General features: G+C 46.0%; 1 protein-coding gene across 1 annotated transcript in view; it reads left to right on the top strand.

The window, feature by feature from the left end:
* mettl25 (methyltransferase like 25) overlaps positions 1-12,870 on the top strand; it is a gene marked incomplete at both ends in the record, with an annotated part of 60,473 nt that extends 47,603 nt beyond the window's left edge. Inside the window, 3 exons of the mRNA XM_084325127.1 lie at positions 1,968-2,042; positions 11,724-11,795; positions 12,757-12,870. Of these exons, the coding sequence (XP_084181253.1) occupies positions 1,968-2,042; positions 11,724-11,795; positions 12,757-12,870 (261 nt within the window). The remainder of the gene's footprint in view (positions 1-1,967; positions 2,043-11,723; positions 11,796-12,756) is intronic.
* Positions 12,871-23,925: the final 11,055 nt, after the last annotated feature.

Genomic DNA, 23,925 nt, shown 5'->3' with positions numbered 1-23,925 from the left:
CCTCGTGATTACAGGAACGTCCAGGCGGGTGGTGTCTTGGGAGGCGAGCCTGGGCACAGGGAGACGGGGTTAGGACAGGGCAGAGAAACAGACAGAGCGGCAGGCGAGCCTGGGCACAGGGAGACAGGGTTAGGACAGGGCAGGTGACCCTGGGCACAGGGAGACAGGGTTAGGACAGGGCAGGTGACCCTGGGCACAGGGAGACAGGGTTAGGACAGGGAAGGCGACCCTGGGCACAGGGAGACAGGGTTAGGACAGGGCAGGTGACCCTGGGCACAGGGAGACAGGGTTAGGACAGGGCAGGCGACCCTGGGCACAGGGAGACAGGGTTAGGACAGGGCAGGCGACCCTGGGCACAGGGAGACAGGGTTAGGACAGGGAAGGTGACCCTGGGCACAGGGAGACAGGGTTAGGACAGGGCAGGTGACCCTGGGCACAGGGAGACAGGGTTAGGACAGGGCAGGCGACCCTGGGCACAGGGAGACAGGGTTAGGACAGGGCAGGCGACCCTGGGCACAGGGAGACAGGGTTACATTTACATTTACATTTAGTCATTTAGCTGACGCTTTTATCCAAAGCGACTTACAAGTTCTGTGCGACAAGACAGCAAGAAGGAAGGTGTAGCAACACTCGGACGGGGAGTGGCAGGAGACCCAGGTCTCTTGTCGGGGCTGGTGGTGACCTGACGTGTCTCAGGTGCGTCGATTGATCCCAGGTGACGGCGTGTGGAAGCTGGGGTAGGAAGCTGCCCATATAAGGGCGTGGACGTTGCGGGGGAGAGAGCGAGGCCGTGATTGTAACAGTACTGGGATCACACTGGGTTATAGAACCATGTACTGGGACCACACTGGGTTATAGAACCATGTACTGGGATCACACTGGGTTATAGAACCATGTACTGGGATCACACTGGGTTATAGAACCATGTACTGGGATCACACTGGGTTATAGAACCATGTACTGGGACCACACTGGGTTATAGAACCATGTACTGGGACCACACTGGGTTATAGAACCATGTACTGGGATCACACTGGGTTATAGAACCATGTACTGGGACCACACTGGGTTATAGAACCATGTACTAGGACCACACTGGGTTATAGAACCATGTACTGGGATCACACTGGGTTATAGAACCATGTACTGGGATCACACTGGGTTATAGAACCATGTACTGGGATCACACTGGGTTATAGAACCATGTACTGGGATCACACTGGGTTATAGAACCATGTACTGGGATCACACTGGGTTATAGAACCATGAGTGGTTTCAAGGATGATGTACGTTTCATCCGGCACCCTGGAAGGAAGTCTGATTGAGGATGATTTCTCTCATCCACTGCTGCTGAAGACTGAGATTATTATAACTCTCTCTCTCTCTCTCTTTCTCTCTTTCTCTCTCTCTCCGTCTCTGTCTCTCTCTCTCTCCCTCTCTCTCTCACTATCCCTCTCTGTCTCTCTCTCACTATCCCTCTCTGTCTCTCTCTCTCTCACTATCCCTCTCTCTCTCTCTCTCTCTCTCTCTCACTATCCCTCTCTGTCTCTCTCTCTGTCTCTCTCTCTCACTATCCCTCTCTCACTCTCTCTCTCACTATCCCTCTATGTCTCTCTCTCTCTCACTATCCATCTCTGTCGCTCTCTCCCTCTCTCTCTCACTATCCATCTCTCTCTATCTCCCTCCCTCTCTATCTCCCCTCTCTCTCTCTCTCTCTCTATCTATCTCTCTCTCTCTCTCTCTCTCTCTCTCTCCATCTCCCTCCATCTCTCTATCTCCCTCCCTCTCTCTCCCGCTCTCTCTCTCTCTCTCTCTCTCTCTCTCTCTCTCTCTCTCTCTCTCTCTCTCTCTCTCTCTCTCTCTCTCTCTCTCTCTCTCTCTCTCTCTCTCTCTCTCTCTCTCTCTCTCTCTCTCTCTCTCTCTCTCTCTCTCTCTCTCTCTCTCTCTCTCTCTCTCCCTCCCTCCAGCTCTCCGACTCCGTCATCCAGGATTACCATGATGTGTACAGACCTCGGATGGACGAGATGCGAGCCTTCAATATGGTGAGTCTTGTCGCTTGTATTAGTTCAGAACAAATTCAGTAAACCATGAATGAGCAATGGCTTCATGGAGGCCTTTGACCCCAATCTCTGTAGCCGCCATGAAGCCGATTACATGGGGTTCAGACTAGGGATGTTCTCTGTAGCCGCCATGAAGCCGCTCACATGGGGTTCAGACTAGGGATGTTCTCTGTAGCCGCCATGAAGCCGCTCACATGGGGTTCAGACTAGGCATGTTCTCTGTAGCCGCCATGAAGCCGCTCACATGGGGTTCAGACTAGGGATGTTCTCTGTAGCCGCCATGAAGCCGCTCACATGGGGTTCAGACTAGGGATGTTCTCTGTAGCCGCCATGAAGCCGCTCACATGGGGTTTAGACTAGGCATGTTCTCTGTAGCCGCCATGAAGCCGCTCACATGGGGTTCAGACTAGGGATGTTCTCTGTAGCCGCCATGAAGCCGCTCACATGGGGTTCAGACTAGGGATGTTCTCTGTAGCCGCCATGAAGCCGCTCACATGGGGTTCAGACTAGGGATGTTCTCTGTAGCCGCCATGAAGCCGCTCACATGGGGTTCAGACTAGGGATGTTCTCTGTAGCCGCCATGAAGCCGCTCACATGGGGTTCAGACTAGGGATGTTCTCTGTAGCCGCCATGAAGCCGCTTACATGGGGTTTAGACTAGGGATGCTCGATATTGGCTTTTTTACCGCTATCCGATATACCGATATTGTCCAACTCTTAATTTCCGATACCGATATCAACCGATACCGATATATGCAGAGTTTCCCCCCAAAAAACACAACATTATGCATACTTTTGACAATAAATAAAATAAGAATTTGTTCTTACTTGCTTGCCTGGGTAAATAAAGGTTAAATAAATGTAAAATAAAACAAATTAAAATCCGGCGGCTGGGTGGCGCAGCGGACTAAGCGCTCGTCACCAACGCGAGAGACACTGGTATCGAATCCGGCTGTCAGCGTTGCCTCCGGCTTGGTGCCGGCCGTCATACTGGCTCAATTGGCAGAGTCAGCGGGAGGGAAGCCGGTGGGTGGTAATCTGGTCGTTGTAAACAGCGACTCCTGCAGGTCGGTCAGGGCGCCTGCACAGCGAGGAAGGGATCTGGGTGAGGTAGTGTGACCTCCCACGTGTTACACTCACCCAATGAGAGTCCTCGCTGGCAGGTGAAAATAGGCTGCTGGCTGTCTCCTATGTCTCAGAGGAAGCATGTGATAGACTTCAGGGCTCCCTAGACCGACCAGTGGGGGGCACATGCGAGCAACGACCAGGAAGGGGATACAAAATTTAAAATTTGAATACCGAAAATGTGTTGGTTTGGAACCTGAAAAATTGCAGTTTTTCCCTTGCGAAACGTGGCATCATCAGTGGCCGTGTTCTAGGCTGTGAAGATGAAGAGGATGAAGGAAGGAGACAAAGGCAGCGACTGACAACAATGTGCAAGTCAATGGGAAAAAAACTGTTAAACCCCCCTGTTCAGTGTGAGGTTTAACTATTGTAACCGATTGTCCTTGCTCATGAATTGAAAATGGGGGACCCTGATGTAAACGAGATGAAAGTCTTTCCCTGTTCTGCACCCCCTTAACAATTGTGTGTATTGAGCCGTACTGTATTGTACCCATTCTGAAATCTGTTAAATAAAGTTTTCATTCATTCATTCATTCACATGTTGAGTCTCTCCTGGTCCATATATGGGTATAAGTGTGTGGCATGACACAATGGCTTCCTGTCTGGAGAGAGAGAGTCTGGAGGAGAGAGAGAGAGTTTACAATAGAGACATGTACAATAGAGACATGTACAATAGAGACATGTACAATAGAGACATTTACAATAGAGACATGTACAATAGAGACATTTACAATAGAGACATGTTGTAGCGGCCTCTGCTTGGGTCCGCTTCTAGTGGTAGTCTGGGACGTGATTCCGTACGCGCTCCATCCAAATAAGTCTCCACACCTTGAGTTCCGTTATCAGATACCACAGATATCCGATTTATTTAGAATATATATGGGTTACATGGGAGAGGTGATCAAAGCGATCCTATTGTTCCTATAATGGTTCAAAGACTATCTAAAGCGTTCTAAAGCGATCAGAAGCGTCCTAAAGCGATCTAAAGCGATCAGAAGCGGTCAGAAAATTGTATGCTTTCCCCATGGCTACACCACCCAGCTGATTCCTATCACCCATTTATGATCTCCGCCGCGCTGTGGCTGATCCGCCTGACAGGTGATCCACCCACAGTACAACAGAGTCCATTCAATTGGTTACACAGATAATCATAATATTCCCATAAATCATATCCTTCTATTGGTAATAATAATAATAATAATAATAATAATAATAATAATAATAATAATAATAATAATAATAATAATAATAATAATAATAACAAAAATACTCATATGGCCCTTACACCGGCCCCTAATTGTGTCTACACAATTATAAAACAAATAACATGGTCAGGTGAGTGTTCATTGTAGCTGGCCATTCTTCTTTGAAAGTCCATATTTCAGTCTTCCTCGTCACAAAATAACAAATCTTCAAGTTGATCCACAATCCACTCCACTCCAGAGTTTGCCATGGTGGTGCCTTGGAATGATGATGTGAATCAAACATCACTCATGTTCTTTCCACTTTATTTTTTTCTTTTATGATACACCCTGTGATGGGGTATGTACCAGACACGGCCATCTTTCCTTGGTTCTTGCAGAGGTACCTTCTCTGTGGTCTTAGATATTCCATCCTCTTTCCTCTTCGATCTTACAGTCTTCTCTCTGCTCTTAGATCTTCCTGTCTTCTTTTGCAGGCTCATGGCTCGTTGTGTCGCCACCTGTCTGTACTCTGCATGGTACCCTTCATCCTTCCTGAGCTTCTTTTGCAGGTGCATGGCTCGTGTTGCCACCTGTCTGTTGTTGGGCGTCATCACATCTCCTTTTCGAAAGGAGAGTGGCAAGTTATACTGATTTTTTTTTTTTTTTATCCACTTTTTCTCCCATTTTTCTATATTTTTCTCCCATCCCAATTTCGTATCATCCAATTCAACCCTCCCCTGTCACGAACGCTGTTTCTTGCCTCCCACAAGCCGGCTGCAATGTGGACTAAGTCATACATAGCACAAGTCCCCTCCGGTACTTGAGGTAACAGCAGTCGCATCTTTTCACCTGCGCAGCTCGATCTCTCAGTGGCGAGGAGTAACGCGTGGGAGGCTCATGCTGCCCCCGACACTTCCTGATTCTACTGCGCAGGCGCACCAACCGACCTGTAGGAGTCGCTGTCCACAACGCCCGATCCCCACCCATCAGTTTCCCACCCCCTAATACGGCCAATGTGTATTAGTATGAACGACCAGCTAAACTGAAAGCAATGTGGATCGCTGGGCTCGAACAGGCGAGCCCAGCGTCTCTGCATTCGTGGCGAGCGCCTTGCCCACGTAGCCGCCCTATACTGACCATCTTTTAAGTTTATCGAACTGTTGGTGATGGCTTTGGGTCTTCTTGTCACATCCACCGCGTTGATGTTCAGTGGACCATAGACCGCCCATCCCAAGAGTGACCTTACGGCATATGGTCCGTCATCCTGGCTGTTCACGATCTGCCGAGGTTCCATGGCTCTCGGACTATTGACTCCAATCAGAAGTTCCACATCTGCGTCAATATAAGTGATGTGAACATCCTTCAGGTAGGGCTATTTTTTCAGTTCCTCTTGAGTAAGGATGTTTTCTTTTGACACTGGGATTGCTGGTTGAGTGTATAGCGTAGGCAGTGCAATAAATGTGTCGTCATTGATGTTGCCTACCTCCAGGCCTGAGATCTCATATGCTGGGACATGTTTATCTTGTGCCATTGTTTTAAGGAGAATTGATGTTTTCCGGCCCTTAGCATTCAGCTTCCTCATGAGGCTCTCTGTGCAAAAGGATGCCGAGCTGCCATGGTCCAAGAAGGCATATGTCGTTACATACCTACTTCCGTCAGCCTGTTTCACCTTAACTGGCACGATGGGTAAAGCACAGTCCTTACCGGCCCCATTATCTTTACCGAGCCTCACCAGAGCACTACCCACAGTCTTATCGGTTAGGGATGCTGTCCTCTCCTGTTGAGGTGATTTCACCTTCCATTGATTTGTCGACCCGACTGTTCCTTTTTGCTCGTCTGGTCCTTCCTTGTCATCCGTTTCTATGTGTAGCAGAGTCAGGTGTTCTTTCTGGCAATGCTGACACTTCATCCGCTGGCTACAGTTCCTACTGAGATGTCCCTTGGTGAGACAACCAAAACAAAGTCCTTTCACCTTTAAGAACTCTATTTTGTTCAGATGTTTCTGAGCTCTTATCCTCCTGCAGGCTTCAAGTGAATGATCACCTGCACAGTACAAACAAGGAGTTCTAAAAGCTTCAGAGCCATCTGCCTTGGATCCTACATTACTGACGGTTGACGGTATGTTTGTGACTGGTGTCACTGTCGTGACGAAGCTGCTTCTCTCCTTAACCGGTGCAGCCGCTGTTCCTGCTCGTGTTTGCCATCCAGAGGCTACAGTCTTGAGGTACCTTGGGGAAGCTCTGTCAGGACTGTAATCCTGAATATTGCCCCACAATGGGTCGGAGGCGATTTTGGCTTGTTTCTCCAGATAAGCCACAAGATCCTTGAATTTGGCTCTTTGCCCAGTGCGCTCCTGGATGTCGTAGGCCGTTGACCTCCACCTTTCTCTGATCCTAAAGGGTATCTTGGATAAGATTAGTCGTAGGTTAGATGGATTGTCCAGCTCATCCATATAGTGAAGCTCCTGCATTGCATTACTGCATCCTCTCAGGTAGAGGGCGTAGGCGCGCAAAGCTTGACTATCCTCCGGTTTGATGCTGGACCAGTTCAAGGCCTTCTTTATATAAGCATTTGTTATTCTTATTTCATCACCGAAATTCTCTTTGAGCAGTCTTTTGGCTTCCACATATCCATCCTGTGGAGGCATGTGTAGGCAGCTCCGCACAAGATATTTAGGTTGATCTGTGGTGTATTGTTCCAAAAAGTAGAGTCTATCTTGATCGCTGGTGGTTCTGTTTTCTATGCCATACTCGAAGGCTCGCATGAATGATCTAAAGTTCATAGGATCTCCGTCAAACATGGGAATCTCCCTGGTTGGGAGTAGCGCCAGATTCTGCTGTGTGACAAGTATCTCTGTAATGTCATTCTGTCTTGCCATGACATTTGATAGAACCTGGTCTGTTTGAGTTTGACCCTGTTGTCCTGCTGTAGCTCCAGAAGCTGAAGCTGCACATGGTGCTGATGCTGATATGGTGCATGTGGTTGTTGCCAAGGTTGTGGCTGAGGTAGCACATATGGTTGTGGTCGATACTGTACAGGTGGTTGTGGCTGTATATATGGCTGTTTGGGTCTCACTGCTTGTGGAGGCCTCTGTTGTTGTTGTTGTTGTTGTGGTTGTTGCTGTTGTTGTTGTTGTTGCGGTTGTGGTTGTTGTTGCTGTTGTGGTTGTTGTTGCTGTTGTTGCTGTTGTGGTTGTTGTTGCTGTTGTGGTTGTTGTTGCTGTTGTTGTTGCTGTTGCGGTTGTTGTTGTTGCTGTTGTTGTTGTTGTTGTTGCTGTTGTGGTGTGTGCGCCCATGCATACTGGTCCAAGAGCTGTCTTTGCACAGGGGTTTTTGGAACAGTATTTATGGATGCATACTCTACCGGTGATTGCAATATCGGTAGTCCTTCTGAGGTATCTAGAGCATGTGCTCGGTCAACATATTCATTCATACCATCCCCTCTAGGTTGCATCTTGTACACGTACCCGTCTCCTTGAGAGGGGAGTTGGTAAGTTTGAGGTGGATACCTCATGGTTCTAGATACTGGGCTGGTTTGCGATGATGTTTCATAATCATCCAGTACCTTGAGTTTGGCCGTTGATACAGCCATGTCTGTGTCAAAGTCAAGTTTATCCTTCTCAGCCTTTAATTCAGCCTTTGATTTAGCCTCCTGCAGCTTTAATTCAGCATTGGCTTTAGCCTTTTTTAGATTTAATTCAGCCTCTAATTCAGCTTCCTTTAGGCTTAGAGATTGTCTGGCTGAAAGTGCAGTGGCACGTGCCTGAAGGATGGCCCGTTCAGTTTCAGCCCTTCGACGGGAGGCAGACTGGATGAATGGCTTCCACATGATCTTGATGATTTTGATGATTTTGATGATGATTTTGATGGGGCCCTGGAAACGCTATCGTCTGGGCCTACTGTAGCCTGAAGGTCAGTTTCCAGCTTATCTTGAGTCTCAACTGGAGACTTTTGGACCACAGACTCAATTAGACTTGGAGCTAGGGTTTGCTTTTTCTTATACTCCTCCATCAACCAATCTTCAATCTCGTTAACCCATGTATTGAATCCATCTATTTTTGGTTTATACCATTGTGTTTCATCATCTCCACCATCATCATCCTGTAAATACAACTGTACACTCATTTGCAATCTTAAAATCACTGAGTACCTTATTGAACAATGCCATGTACGTTTTTACTCCTTCTTCATCCTTTGATATCACCATCTGTTTAATCTCATTTTGTTTGCAGGTGCATGCTGCAAGCCTCCCTTTACGTGATGCTCTTAATTGTCTCAGTTCAATTTCCGCGACCGTCAAATCCATGTTATCCGTTTCAGAAACTGACATCTTGCTTATATTTATCCGCCAATTCTTAACACAACTGTATAATTCTTTTATATTCCACAGCGGCGTGTGCGCGTGCAACGTACGTAGTAGTCTGTATTTCATTGATAAATTCTACTCACGAACGTTCCATTGATGTCCTCGGGAATCGGGATGATTCGCTCGCTGTGATGCCGTGGTTGATCGATTCCTTTCTTCCTTCCTGATTTCCTCTTGTCATTTATTGAAGCGCGCCTCTAGCCTGGGTGGCTTCAACAACCTGACGAGTCCTCTTGTCACTTTATTGAAGCGCGCCTCTCCATGGGTGGCTTCAACAACAGCGAATTTTCTGACTTAATGTAGCGGCCTCTGCTTGGGTCCGCTTCTAGTGGTAGTCGGGGACGTGATTCCGTACGCACTCCATCCAAATAATAGTCTCCACACCTTGAGTTCCGTTATCAGATACCACAGATATCCGATTTATTTAGAATATATATGGGTTACATGGGAGAGGTGATCAAAGCGATCCTATTGTTCCTATAATGGTTCAAAAACTATCTAAAGCGATCTAAAGCGATCAGAAGCGGTCAGAAAATTGTATGCTTTCCCTGTGGCTACACCACCCAGCTGATTCCTATCACCCATTTATGATCTCCGCCGCGCTGTGGCTAGCTCGCCTGACAGGTGATCCACCCACAGTACAACAGAGTCCATTCAATTGGTTACACAGATAATCATAATATTCCCATAAATCATATCCTTCTATTGGTAATAATAATAATAATAATAATAATAATAATAATAATAATAATAATAATAATAATAATAATAATAATAATAATAATAACAAAAACACTCATATGGCCCTTACACATGTACAATAGAGACATTTACAATAGAGACATGTACAATAGAGACATGTACAATAGAGACATGTACAATGGAGACATGTACAATAGAGACATGTACAATGCTATACTCTATCAGTGGTTCTCAAACTACGGGTTGCGGGTAGGTGACAGTAAAAAAATTTATTATAATATATATATGTTCTGGCAACAGGCCATGTGAGCGGATCGGAGCGTGAGCGGCGCGGGGCGCGGAGCGGGCTGTTTTGACGTGAGCGAGGAGTGGGTTTTAAAATGAGTCGGCGCGACGTCCGGAGCGAGAGTTCTCCTCCGCTCCAATCCACTCCAGGCCGCTCACAGTGGTTTAACACTGTTGATGTAATATATACATGCAGTACAATGCCAAAGCAACAGATGGCGATGTACAAACATGAAGGCCATTTTCAACCAATGAGAAGGGTTCAGGCTTCGTCACTGTAGAGACGCCCACCATAGATATCTATGACGCCCACACTCACTCCTGTTAAAAAAAGTATCGACGCCATTGTTGTTGACGTTAGCTTACATGCTAACGTTAATGGCAGCGACCATAGCATTGTGGCTCGGCTAGCCTATCATCGCTTAATAGAACTAGTGAATGGATAAACAACGTTATTTAACATTGCAGAATGGCTACAATTACAATGCGGCTCAATACAAACAATTGTTAAGGGGCCCAGGGGGTGTAGACTGTTGTAGTTTGAGCTCATTTACACCATGCTCCAAAAAAGAAAAAGAAAAACTGCCGAGCGATCTGGCGCGGGGAGCGCTCGATTCAAGGTGAGTGGGGAGCGAGCGGAGAGCGACTTGGGAGCGGGGTCAACATGAGCGATTAGCGGAGCGGACCAAGCTTTAAAGAGCGAAGAGCGGATTTCTCGGCCGCGCCGATCCGCTCACGTGGCCTGTCTGGCAACATATTCTGGCTAAATATGCCTCGTTTTATAAATGTGTATTAACACATTGACGACCGGCCCTAGCCATCTAATATGTGGCTGGAGGACCACGCTTTGTAAACAAACCGATGTACTTTTGGATAGCTATATATATACTTTATAGTATTGCTATCTGTCCATTCTCATTGTCACTTGAGTGCATAAACCGTGCCTTCATAATGGCTTAAAGAAAATAAAAATCCATCGGTTGGTTGTCATTTTATAGCATCGTGAATATAAGCTTTATCGCAGTTTTCGTCTCGTATTTTTTCTGGAAAGCTATTTATAGGGCTAAAGGCTACTCACGTTATATCGAACGGCATTTCTGTTGTATGTATACGAATGAAATAAAACAAACTGTTTAGCATCCGGACTATTACAGAGCATCTATGGATGAAATGGGGGCGGCGGGGGACGCCGATTAGTATTATTGATTAGCAATACAGTGTGCGTTCAAGTAGCCACATTCACTGATCGATCGCTTGCGTTTTACAACAATGTCCAATCCGGCTGTAATTTGGGGGAAGTGTGTCCTACCGTCAGCCCATGTGATCGCCGGCAGCATTTCCCCATTATTCATCGGCATCTGGTAGATCGATATGTCCATTGGCTGATCATAAATCCCATTATTCCAGGCTGAAATCTGCACTTCGAACCGTGATCAAAGATGGAGGATGTTCGCTTGGGATCCAGGCTCATATGAAACGCCCATAAACAGTAAAATAATTTTTTCCCCCATTCGCCCTCAATGATACTGCAGTGGAGCGATGGCGTCCCTAAGAGGATCTGGCCGGTATTGCATGTCGCCGATTTAAAGGAGGCGGATAAATCTGCAGAGTCGATCGGGGATCTTGATCCGTTTATTAATATGGAATAAAACAATAACAACTTGCCACGAGTTAACTTGTGGCTCTGGTCCTCAACGCATGGCACCGAAACCCGAGTTAACTCGTGGTTGGGCGGCAAAGTGTTAATAACAGTGCTGTAATAAAATGTTCTAATAAATATGCATGATCAAGTTCAACAACGTGTGCTTTTTTGATATTCCTTAATTCCACGTTGAAATTACGCGATACATTAAGTGTGGGGTCCCCAAAAGAAATCCTAAATAAAATGGGGTCGCGGTATGAAAACGTTTGAGAACCCCTGCTGTATATTCAAAGGTAATAAAACACCAATGTGAGATGATATATGTGTTTCCTCACTGTTCCATCTGTGTTCTCTCCATCAGCTGAAGGTCACACTGGCTCCCTGCATTGAAGGCCTGATTCTCCTGGACCGCCTGTGCTACCTGAGAGAACAGGTACATAACAGATTGTGTGTGTGTGTGTGTGACCATGAACAGCTTCTAACATGAACATGAAACACCTGTGTCTCCTGCAGCAGCTGACCTCTATGACCTCTAAGGACAGTACTATAAAGGACCTGTGTGTTAAAAAGGTTTAGATCTTATTGGAGAGGTTTTTTGTTCAGACCATTGCCAGTATAGGTGTCGTTAGAAATCGGGAGTGTAATTCAACACCTTTGCTCCCCCCCCCCCCCATCCAAACATGTCACGCTAATCTGTCATCTAAACTATTGTTTTAAGATATGTATTAGCCAAAGGCTTTGACGGACTGAACGTGTGTGTGATTGCTTGTCAGATGACCTTCCGTAACAGGGACTGTAATGTTGTGTGAACAGGAGCTGTGGCGACCATTCAAAACCCAGCAGCTAACTGAAAGCTCTTTAATAACCAGCAGCTAACTGAAAGCTCTGTAGTAACCAGCAGCTAACTGAAAGCTCTTTAATAACCAGCAGCTAACTGAAAGCTCTTTAATAACCAGCAGCTAACTGAAAGCTCTTTAATAACCAGCAGTTAACTGAAAGCTCTTTAATAACCAGCAGCTAACTGAAAGCTCTTTAATAACCAGCAGCTAACTGAAAGCTCTTTAATAACCAGCAGCTAACTGAAAGCTCTTTAATAACCAGCAGCTAACTGGAAGCTCTTTAATAACCAGCAGCTAACTGAAAGCTCTGTAATAACCAGCAGCTAACTGAAAGCTTTTAAATAACCAGCAGCTAACTGAAAGCTCTTTAATAACCCAGACAGGGACACAACACCTGACACAATATTTGCACAGATGTTCCACCTCTGGGGGATTCAGCGAGTTAACAGCGAGAACATCTCATCTGAAAACGCTTCAAAGACGAGAGGGAAAACGGGATTTTTGATTTACATGTGTGTGTGTGTGTGTGTGTGTGTGTGCGTGCATATATCACAGGAAGACGTGCCGTTCTCTGCTCTGGTGCAGCTCTTTGATCCCCTCCTGTCGCCGAGATGCTACGCTGTGGTTGGAGTGAAGACGCAGAGAGCTGAAGACACAGCAGAGAGCTAACCATCATGTGCTATCAGAGAGCTAACCACCATGCTATCAGAGAGCTAATCACCATGTGCTATCAGCAGAGAGCTAACCATCATGTGCTATCAGAGAGCTAACCACCATGCTATCAGAGAGCTAACCACCATGTACTATCAGAGAGCTAACCATCATGTGCTATCAGCAGAGAGCTAACCACCATGTGCTATGAGAGAGCTAACCATCCTGTGCTATCAGAGAGCTAACCATCATGTGCTATCAGCAGAGAGCTAACCGTCATGGGAGCATGTCTATGTTCCCCGGGTCCTATGTTCCCCGATTGATTGATTGATTGATTGATTGAACATTTTAGACCACCAGCCCTGATTCCAAACTCTAACCTTAACCAACTTTGAAAGAGGGCCTAAGCTTAACCAGTTCGAAACAAGGCGGACATTAATAATTAATAAAATAATAAAACTTAATAAAATTATCAATCAATCAATCAATCGGGGAACATAGGACCCGGGGAACATAGGGATGACCCCACCATCATGTGCTATCAGAGAGCTAACCATCATGCTATCTGAGAGCTAACCATGCATGCTATCAGAGAGCTAACCACCATGTAGCAGAGAGCTAACCATCATGCTATCAGATTGCTAACCACCATATACTATCAGAGAGCTAACCATCATGTGTTATCAGCAGAGAGCTAACCACCATGTGCTAGCAGAGAGCTAACCATCCTGTGCTATCAGAGATCTAACCACCATATACTATCAGAGAGCTAACCATCATGTGTTATCAGCAGAGAGCTAACCACCATGTGCTAGCAGAGAGCTAACCATCCTGTGCTATCAGAGAGCTAACCATCATGTGCTATCAGAGAGCTAACCACCATGCTATCAGAGAGCTAACCATCATGTGCTATCAGAGAGCTAACCATCATGTAGCAGAGAGCTAACCATGTGCTAGCAGACAGCTAACCATCATGTGCTATCAGAGAGCTAACCATCATGTAGCAGAGAGCTAACCATGTGCTATCAGACAGCTAACCATCATGTAGCAGAGAGCTAACCACCATGTAGCAGAGAGCTAACCACCATGTGCTATCAGAGAGCTAACCATCATGTAGCAGAGAACTAACCATGTGCTATCAGAGAGCTAACCATCATGTAGCAGAGAACTAACCACCATGTGCTATCAGAGAGCTAACCATCATGTAGCAGAGAGCTAACCATGTGCTATCAGAGAGCTAACCACCATGCTATCAGAGAGCTAACCACCATGTGCTATCAGAGAGCTAACCATGTGCTATCAGAGAGCTAACCATCATGTAGCAGAGAGCTAACCATGTGCTATCAGAGAGCTAACCACCATGCTAGCAGAGAGCTAACCACAATGTGCTATCAGAGAGCTAACCATCATGTAGCAGAGAGCTAACCATGTGCTATCAGAGAGCTAACCATCATGTAGCAGAGAGCTAACCATGTGCTATCAGAGAGGGGGTCATCCCTATGTTCCCCGGGTTCTATGTTCCCCGTTTTTTTTTTTTTTTTTTTTTTGAAAATTTGTTCTATGTTCCCCCATCCGCAAAAGGGTTCTATGTTCCCCGGGTCCTATGTTCCCCCTATGTTTCCCATGTTCCCTGGTAGCCGCAAAAGGGTTCTATGTTCCCCCTATGTCTCCCATGTTCCCCGGTAGCCGCAAAAGGGTTCTATGTTCCCCGGATCCTATGTTCCCCCTATGTCTCCCCGGTAGCGATAAAGGCTCGCCCCAGGCTCGCCACAGCAGTGGATTTCAAAGATAGCCACTTCTATAGATAATTCATTTGTATCGCAACGGAGTCACGGATCTAGTCGGGCCACATAGCATTATGTAGAGAAAAATCAAATACAATAAACAAGTGTAAAATAAAGAATTTAAAACTAAGTTTAGCCTATTAAATCGTTTTATAATTGTTAGTTCTTATTTGCGGTCTGTGTGAGAAGCATCCATCTGCAGAACGTCAGCCCAGCACTCTCTGTCCCCACGCTGTCAGGCCGTCACAGGCCCACTCAGCAGCGCCACCCACCCAATGGCTGAATTGCCAATGGCTGAATTGGAGTATTGCACTGTGTGGGATTGATTGATTGATTGATTGAAAACTTTATTAACAGATTGCAGAATGGGTATAGTACAGTACAGCTCAATACACACAATTGTTAAGGGGATGCAGACCAGAGAGACTTTCGTCTTGTTTACATCAGGGTCCCCCATTTTCAATTCATAATGACATTTATGACATACTAAATGCAGTACTGTTACATTTGTGCCATACAGTAAATATATACAAGGGGGAGGGAACTGTACATTTATGATGAATAAAAAATGGGGGACCCTGATGTAAACAAGACGGAAGTCTTTCTCTGGTCTGCATCCCCTTAACAATTGTGTGTATTGAGCTGTACTGTACTGTACCCATTCTGCAATCTGTTAAATAAAGTTTAAATAAACGCATCGCGGATCTGCCCGCAGGAACGCCCTACCCAAAGCTGTAAAGGAATGTGAATCACTACCCACTTTCAAAAACACTCAAAGAACACCTACGGGAGACTGCAATTCGAAACTGGCCCCCACAAATGTCCTAACCCAGTTGTACAGTAAATGACCAAGTATGGCTTTGTCAGTATTCCAATGTACAGTGTCCCCCACCCACCCCCTACTCAACCCCCCCCCCTCCCCCACCTCCAATGTACAGTCCCCCCCCCGACCCACCAAACCCCACCCCACCTACCCAACCTCCTCCAATGTACAGTTTCTACGTCAAATGTATATACACTCTTTTCTGGACACTTTTTGTATCACAAACAGTACTGTATTTGCAAATCTGGTATGTCATAAATGTATAGATGTGGCAGTACTGTCTATCTGTATGTCATATATGTTATGATGAATTGAAAATGGGGGACCCTGATGTAAACAAGACGAAAGTCTTTCTCTGGTCTGCATCCCCTTAACAATTGTATGTATTGAGCTGTACTGTACTGTACCCATTCTGCAATCTGTTAATAACGTTTTCAATCAATCAATCAATCAATCCCGCACAGTGCAATACTCCAATTCAGCCATTGGCAATTCAGCCATTGGGTGGGTGGCGCTGCTGAGCGGGCCTGTGACGGCCTGACAGCGTGGGGACAGAGAGTGCTGGGCTGACGTTCTGCAGATGGATGCTTCTCACACAGACCGCAAATAAGAACTAACGCTTATAAAACGATTTAATAGGCTAAACTTCGTTTAAAATTCTTTATTTTACACTTGTTTATTGTATTTGATTTTTCTCTACATAATGCTATGTGGCCCGACTAGATCCGTGACTCCGTTGCTATACAAATGAATTATCTATAAAAGTGGCTATCTTTGAAATCCACTGCTGTGGCGAGCCTGGGGCGAGCCTATATCGCTACCGGGGAAACATAGGGGGAACATAGGACCCGGGGAACATAGAACCCTTTAGCGGAAAAAAAAGTGGGGAACATAGGACCCGGGGAACATAGACATGTTCCCTCAGAGAGCTAACCATCATGTGCTAGCAGAGAGCTAACCATCATGTGCTATCAGAGAGCTAACCATCATGTGCTATCAGAGAGCTAACCATCATGTGCTATCAGAGAGCTAACCATCATGTGCTATCAGAGAGCTAACCATCATGTGCTATCAGAGAGCTAACCATCATGTGCTAGCAGAGAGCTAACCATCATGTGCTATCAGAGAGCTAACCACCATGCTATCAGAGAGCTAACCATCATGTGCTATCAGAGAGCTAACCATCATGTGCTATCAACACCTAGCAGTTTGTTCTTATTAGATATTCCAAAGATGCAGACACTGTTTGTAGAACAAAGATTGAATGGCAATAATAATATGTGAACAAATGTTATGAACAGGTGGATATTCTTTGTTCTCTGTTGTAAAATGCATAGTCATTTGTTTGTATCAACTATATTAAAACAATCCCATTACGTTCTTATTGTTTTAAATGACAGTTGCCTGTTTTGTCTACTGTATTTGAATATTAAATATATTTCTTATTTAAAAATGAATGTTTCCCAAAACACAGAAAATTGTGTGTCTGGATTGTTGGATATATCATTTATTTACCTCTTCTTCTATTCCTCAGTCTGTCTCTATTCCTCAGTCTGTCTCTATTCTAGAGTGACTAAGTCTGGGAGTGTTGCATATTCAGATTTGATGGTGGTTTTAGTTTTCTTGTGTGATGTTTCTTCTTGACTACAAGAAGTCCACATAGACTGAAGGACATAGCACACACTAAACTACCAATCAAGCACTGTGAACGGAAATTTGGCCCCATAATTACTCATGCGATCCGGATATGGCGTGAATCACAAAAAAAAATCCTAACCCACACAAATGGCACAATCATACTCCCTTATTCAATAACAATGCACTCTTAATTAAAAAACGACCTATAAGATTCCCTATATGGGAAGAGCAAGGCATACACTCATTAGGGGATGTTTTTAACAAACAGGGTTTTTGTAGTGATAAAGAAATACGCAAAAAATTTAATCTCACCAAGTCCACATGGCTTTTTTACATACAGTTACAGCTATGTTTGAAGTCTCACGGTGTTCCATTAGACATACCAATTGAACACCACAGATACCACAAATTCTTCTACGAAAGAGAGACATCGAGAGGTTTTGTTTCAGATTTTTATCATCAATTACTAACGTCCTCGTATGAAACCCTCCAACTAGACTCTGTCTGGAGGAGGGATATACCAGACCTGGAAAATGACTTTGATTGGCAAGGAGCCTGGGCAAATGTCAGACTTACATCAAGGAACCCGGATCATCAACAAATCAATCTTAACTATATTCACAGGACATATTTGACTCCTATAAGACTGTGCAGAATGGGGCTTAAACAAGACTCCAAATGCTCCCAATGTACAAATGGGGACGAAGGGACATTTATGCACATGTATTGGGACTGCCCACCAGTTAAAGGGGAACTATTTTACTATTTCTTTCACTATTTGGGCACTTTTACACAATTCCTGTGAGTCTATGGAACACCTCTGTAATATATATTTTTTTTTTATTCATTGTTTTGTATTTCTAATCAAGTCCTCAAAAACAGCATTTTTCTACCTCAAGATCTCGAGCCGTTTTGAGCCTGGGCTCCTAAACCACTGCGCAGCGGCGTCGTCGCCTGAACATTATCATGCAGCAGTGTCTCTCTGACATCACATATCGCGCACATTTTCAAATGACTCAGTTCAGTGAGGGTGAATATTGTGAGAGGAGAATTGGAAGAATGCGCCAATATGAGAATTTTGAGACATAGATCATATTAATATAAGTTCACATAGCTAGGAAACAATGCTAAACACTCAAAAAGGCCATTTATAAGATAGTTCCCCTTTAAGGCATTCTGGAAAGATGTGACCCAACAATTATCAAAACTCGTATCTTGGAATATACCTGTACACCCCTCGGTATTACTATTGAATGATGTTTTTGAGTTTGCAGTGAATCCACAGCTAAAGAGATTGGTTTTATCGGGTATCACAGTAGCTAAAAAGCTGATTGCATCACGCTGGTTTCAACCGGAAAAAATGTGCCGGAAAGTTTGGTTTCTTACATATCTCGATGTGATTTATCAAGAAATATCTACAGCAAGAATTCTGGGTCTCAATGAATCCAAAATGTCAATGTGGTTAGAAGTGGTGGAGAGAATAAAAGCTAGCTTATAATGGTAGTGTCTGGTTAGGTGCAAGGGATAGTGGAGGTACTTCCCAAGGTGGGGTCCGGGAGGGGGGGGTTCGAGCTGGAGCATATGTGTGTAGGTTTTTAGATAACAGGTATTAGGGGTATATCTTATATAAGACAATTAACTAAAATGTGATCTCATTGGATGTGCTCTGACAATTAATGCTTGTATATCTTATCGTGTGTTGTCATGTTTGTTTATATGTTTGTTTAAAAAATTATAAAAAAATAAAATACAAAAAAAATAAGTCCATGGGGGCTATTCCACGTGACCTCGGGCTCTATACAAATACATTTGATTTGACTCTGGGTCAGAACTTGTTGTTTTCAGGCCTGGTCCAGGGCCCAGTGTCGCCCTCTACCTGTAAGATCTGTAAACCACATCAATAAGCTTCCAAACCATGCGGTTGGGTGGCGCAGCGGAGATTGCGCTCATCACCAATGCGAGAGACTCCGGTCTCGAATCCGGGTGTCAGCATTGCCTCCGGCTTGGGCCGGCCGTCATATACTAACTCGTTTAGCTGAGTTAGTGGGAGGGAAGTCGATGGGGTGGTAATCTGGCGTTGTGGACAGCGACGCCTACAGGTCAGGTCTGGTCGCCTGCTCAGCGAAAGGCAGGAAGTGGTGAAGGCAGCGTGACCTCCCACGCATTACACTTCACCAATGAGAGTCCATGCTGTCAGGTGAAAAGAGAGCCACTGGCTGTCTCCACATGTGTCGGAGGAAGCATGTGGTGGACTTCAGGGTTCCCTTGTACCGACCAGTAGGAGGAACATGCGCACAACGACCAGGTAGGGGAGGGGGGAATTGGCATAACAACTAAATTGGGACGGGCGGAAAAAGCACAGAAAATCTGGCGGAGAAAAAGAGGATTAAATAAAAAATAAGCTCCCAAACCGGGAAGCGTGGAGGGGGCAGGGGGCACCCTTGACCCTTTTTAAAATCTTTTTCCATGTTAGGCTCTGTCCTCGGCCATTTAATAAATCACACACTCCATCTTCCTCTGTGAAGGTTCTAGACTCTGGTACATCCATGGAGGGCGGATGACCCTGACGGAAAGCAGAGGAGTGATTCAGGAGGAACATGGCTTCTGGATGGGATTACTGGTAATGAAGCACATATTGGTGTGATTTGAGGAAGCCTACAGGGCTGATGGCACAATACAATGTGCTATTGCTTATGCCCGAGTGCTTGTAAGGAAGATAATTCCTCAGTGCACAATGAACTACTCTGAACCTCTACAACAGACCTTAGCTAAAATGATTTGAAAGTAGTACAACAATTGTTATGGGAATGTACGTTACAATTTGGCATAGTCGATTGTCAATTGTTAATTATTGTTAGTATTCTGCAATACCTTACAATTACAACTGTAAATCAAATACCATTTAACTATGAAAAGTCAGTGTTGCATTGGTAAACATCCACATTTACATGATCAGAGCTTAATCTAGAAACAAACTACAGATTTGTGATTATATTAGCGGGTTCTTTGTAAACACCCACAGAACTGTACATGTATGTGGCTTTTGTTGTCTGCACTATTTGGCTCCGTTGGTTATCACATAAAATGTCATTCAAATGACAGAAGTGAGCTCAAGTGTTTACAAGTCCACATGTTTCCAGTTGTCCTAAGAGCCAGAGTTGTAGTTCTCATACACACTCACGGCGTCTCATGTGGAGCCCTCCCAGCCTCCCAGACTTCATCCATCCAGAACAAACACCTGACCACCACTATCATCTGTCACCATGGCTGTGGAGGCCTCCTGCTTCCTCCTCCTCCACTATCATCTGTCACCATGGCTGTGGAGGCCTCCTGCTTCCTCCTCCTCCTCCTCTATCATCTGTCACCATGGCTGTGGAGGCCTCCTGCTTCCTCCTCCTCCTCTATCATCTGTCACCATGGCTGTGGAGGCCTCCTGCTTCCTCCTCCTCCTCTATCATCTGTCACCATGGCTGTGGAGGCCTCCTGCTTCCTCCTCCTCCTCTATCATCTGTCACCATGGCTGTGGAGGCCTCCTGCTTCCTCCTCCTCCTCCTCTATCATCTGTCACCATGGCTGTGGAGGCCTCCTGCTTCCTCCTCCTCCTCTATCATCTGTCACCATGGCTGTGGAGGCCTCCTGCTTCCTCCTCCTCCTCCTCTATCATCTGTCACCATGGCTGTGGAGGCCTCCTGCTTCCTCCTCCTCCTCCTCCTCTATCATCTGTCACCATGGCTGTGGAGGCCTCCTGCTTCCTCCTCCTCCACTATCATCTGTCACCATGGCTGTGGAGGCCTCCTGCTTCCTCCTCCTCCTCCTCCTCCTCTATCATCTGTCACCATGGCTGTGGAGGCCTCCTGCTTCCTCCTCCTCCTCCACTATCATCTGTCACCATGGCTGTGGAGGCCTCCTGCTTCCTCCTCCTCCTCCACTATCATCTGTCACCATGGCTGTGGAGGCCTCCTGCTTCCTCCTCCTCCTCCTCTATCATCTGTCACCATGGCTGTGGAGGCCTCCTGCTTCCTCCTCCTCCTCTATCATCTGTCACCATGGCTGTGGAGGCCTCCTGCTTCCTCCTCCTCCTCCACTATCATCTGTCACCATGGCTGTGGAGGCCTCCTGCTTCCTCCTCCTCCTCCACTATCATCTGTCACCATGCAGGAGGCCTCCACAGCCAGGACCAGGATTGCGGCGCTGTTGGGAGTGAGTGAAGGGCGGAGGCGGTTGATGTTGCGAAGGTGGAAGTAGGCGGACCGGATGATGTTATTGATGTGGGAATGGAATGATAGGGTGCTGTCGAGGACGACACCCAGACTCTTGACCTGGGGGGAAGGGGAAACAAAGGAGTTGTCTATAGTGAGGGTGAAACTGGGGTGCTTGGTGAGTGTGGACTTGGAGCCAATGAGGACTACCTCTGTTTTGCCAGTTTAATTTCAGGAAATTTGAGGTGAACCAGGATTTGATTTCCTGTAGACAGGCACAGAGGGAAGAGGGAGGGAGGGTGGAAGTGGGTTTGGAGGAAACATAGAGCTGGGTGTCGTCCGCGTAGCAGTGGAAATTGATGCTGTATTTGCGGAGAATCCGACCGAGTGGGAGGAGGTAGATAATGAAGAGGATAGGGCCAAGGACAGAGCCCTGGGGAACACCGGAGGAGAGGGGGGATGGATGGGATGTGAATGATTTTAGCTGAATGAACTGAGTACGGCCAGAGAGATATGAGTGGAACCAGTCTAGGGATGTGTGGGAGATTCTGTTATGGTTTGACACCGACCCCAAACGCAACGACACAAGAGAGTAGGATTCAGAGTTGCCAAAAACAAGGGCTTGTTTATTAAGACTAAATAAACAGCACAGACTTGGAAGAGTTCAAACAAAGACTGGAATACAAGCAAGGATGAATGTTGCTGCTCTGCAGCTTCTCGCGGGATGGTAGTCTGGGGAAGCAGACGCTGACGTCAGAGCCGCTCTGCAGACTTCTCTCGGCAGAATCTCCGAGGTGGTTGCGGGACCGAGAGAGAGAGAGGGAGCGAGTTAACTCAGGGTGCAGGTGGAACAGAGCAGGTGAACAGGAGAGGTGACTTGTACCCGAAAACAGAGTTATCCAAGTGACTGCATCTTCGGTGTAAATACACACTGTGAGTAACGTTCCAAACACAATCCCAAGTGATAGATATCTTCGGTGCAAAATAAACACTGTGAGCGAAGTCCCAAAATACAAATCCAATGTGATAATATCTTCGGTGTGTAAACACACAGTGGGAGATGTTAGGCCAAAATATTATCCCAATGAAACAATCCAAAAAAGGCTAAACGCTGGGTGAGTGACTGTCTGATAAAAAGCTGGAAATCTTCAGTGTTATGAAAACACACGAAAACGGAATTGGATCAAAGACAGTCATAAAAAACTCACCCAGGCGTTGTGCGTAAAGAGCGTTGGAACAGAATGGAGCGAGCGCGTCGCCTCGGGGAAAGGGTGTCCAAGAGGAATGCTTCTTGAATATCCTGGAGGCAAAGCACAGGGAAACAACAGCAGGCAGCAGGAACGGCGAATGCAACTGAAATATCAAAACGATCCAACAAAACTTGAATGGGGAAACGGGGTATAAATAATACGGGAATGCTTAATTGACAAGCAGTGACAGCTGAGGGATGTGATTGATAAGCGTGTGGACGGGGGAGAACCAATCAACGATGTCTCTGGGAAGAAGCGTGTGAATAGGGGAATGAAATGATTAACAGAAAAACAAATGGAAACAGAGCGAGTAGGCTTAAAGGAACAGAGCGAGTAAGTGAGCAAAGGACAAAAACCTCACAGATTCCAATGGAGGCTAGTCGGTTAAGGAGGGTGGAGTGAGATATGGTGTCAAATGCGGCGCTTAGATCGAGGAGGATGAGGATGGATAATAGTCCGGAGTCAGCTGCCATCAGTAGGTCATTTGTGATTTTGAGGAGGGCTGTTTCTGTGCTGTGACGGGGGCGAAAACCAGATTGGAACTGTTCATAGAGGTTATTGTTGGAGAGGTGAGCATGAATCTGAGAAGCCACTACTTTTTCCAGGATTTTTGAGAGAAATGGTAGGTTGGAGATGGGGCGGAGGTTATTGAAAATGTTGGGGTCTAAACCAGGTTTCTTTAGAATCGGTGTTACAGCAGCAGATTTGAGAGATGATGGGACAGAACCAGAGGTGAGGGAGGAATGGATGATTGCAGTTATAAGGGGCAGGAGAGAGGGGAGGGAGGCTATGACCAGGGAGGAGGGCATGGGGTCAAGTTGGCAGGTGGATGGCTTGGATTTCCGGATGAGTTTTGATATATCGGCAGCAGAGGGGAGATGGAAGCAGGAGAGAGGTGCAGAGAGGGAGGGGTGTGGAGCTAGGGGAGATGGACAACTGGACATGAGAGAGGTCAGTGGCTATTGGCTATTTTTAAATTGAAAAATGACATCAGTGAGTTACAATGTTCAGTGGAGTAGAAGTGTGAGGGAAGGGAGTCAGGGGGGCGGAGTGAGTTGTTGACCACTGAGAACAGGGCCCTGGGATTGGGATTTGGCTGAGGAGAGGGCGTCTTTGTAGTGGAGGATATGGGTATGGTGCATCTGTTTGTGAACAGTGAGTCCGGTTTTTCTGGAACCCTTTCACTACCACACTACAGAAGGTTAACCTTTCACTACAACACTACAGAAGGTTAACCTTTCACTACCACACTACAGCAGGTTAACCTTTCACTACCACACTACAGAAGGTTAACCCTTTACTATCACACTACAGACGGTTGACCGTTTACTATCACACTACCAGTGATGCCACAGATTACTTGTAAAAGTAATCTGATT

The sequence above is a fragment of the Notolepis coatsorum genome (assembly GCF_963971535.1).
Source record: "Notolepis coatsorum genome assembly, chromosome: 1".
NCBI lineage: Eukaryota > Metazoa > Chordata > Actinopteri > Aulopiformes > Paralepididae > Notolepis > Notolepis coatsorum.
Note: the sequence above shows the minus strand (reverse complement) of the source record. Positions and strands in the feature narration are given on the sequence as shown.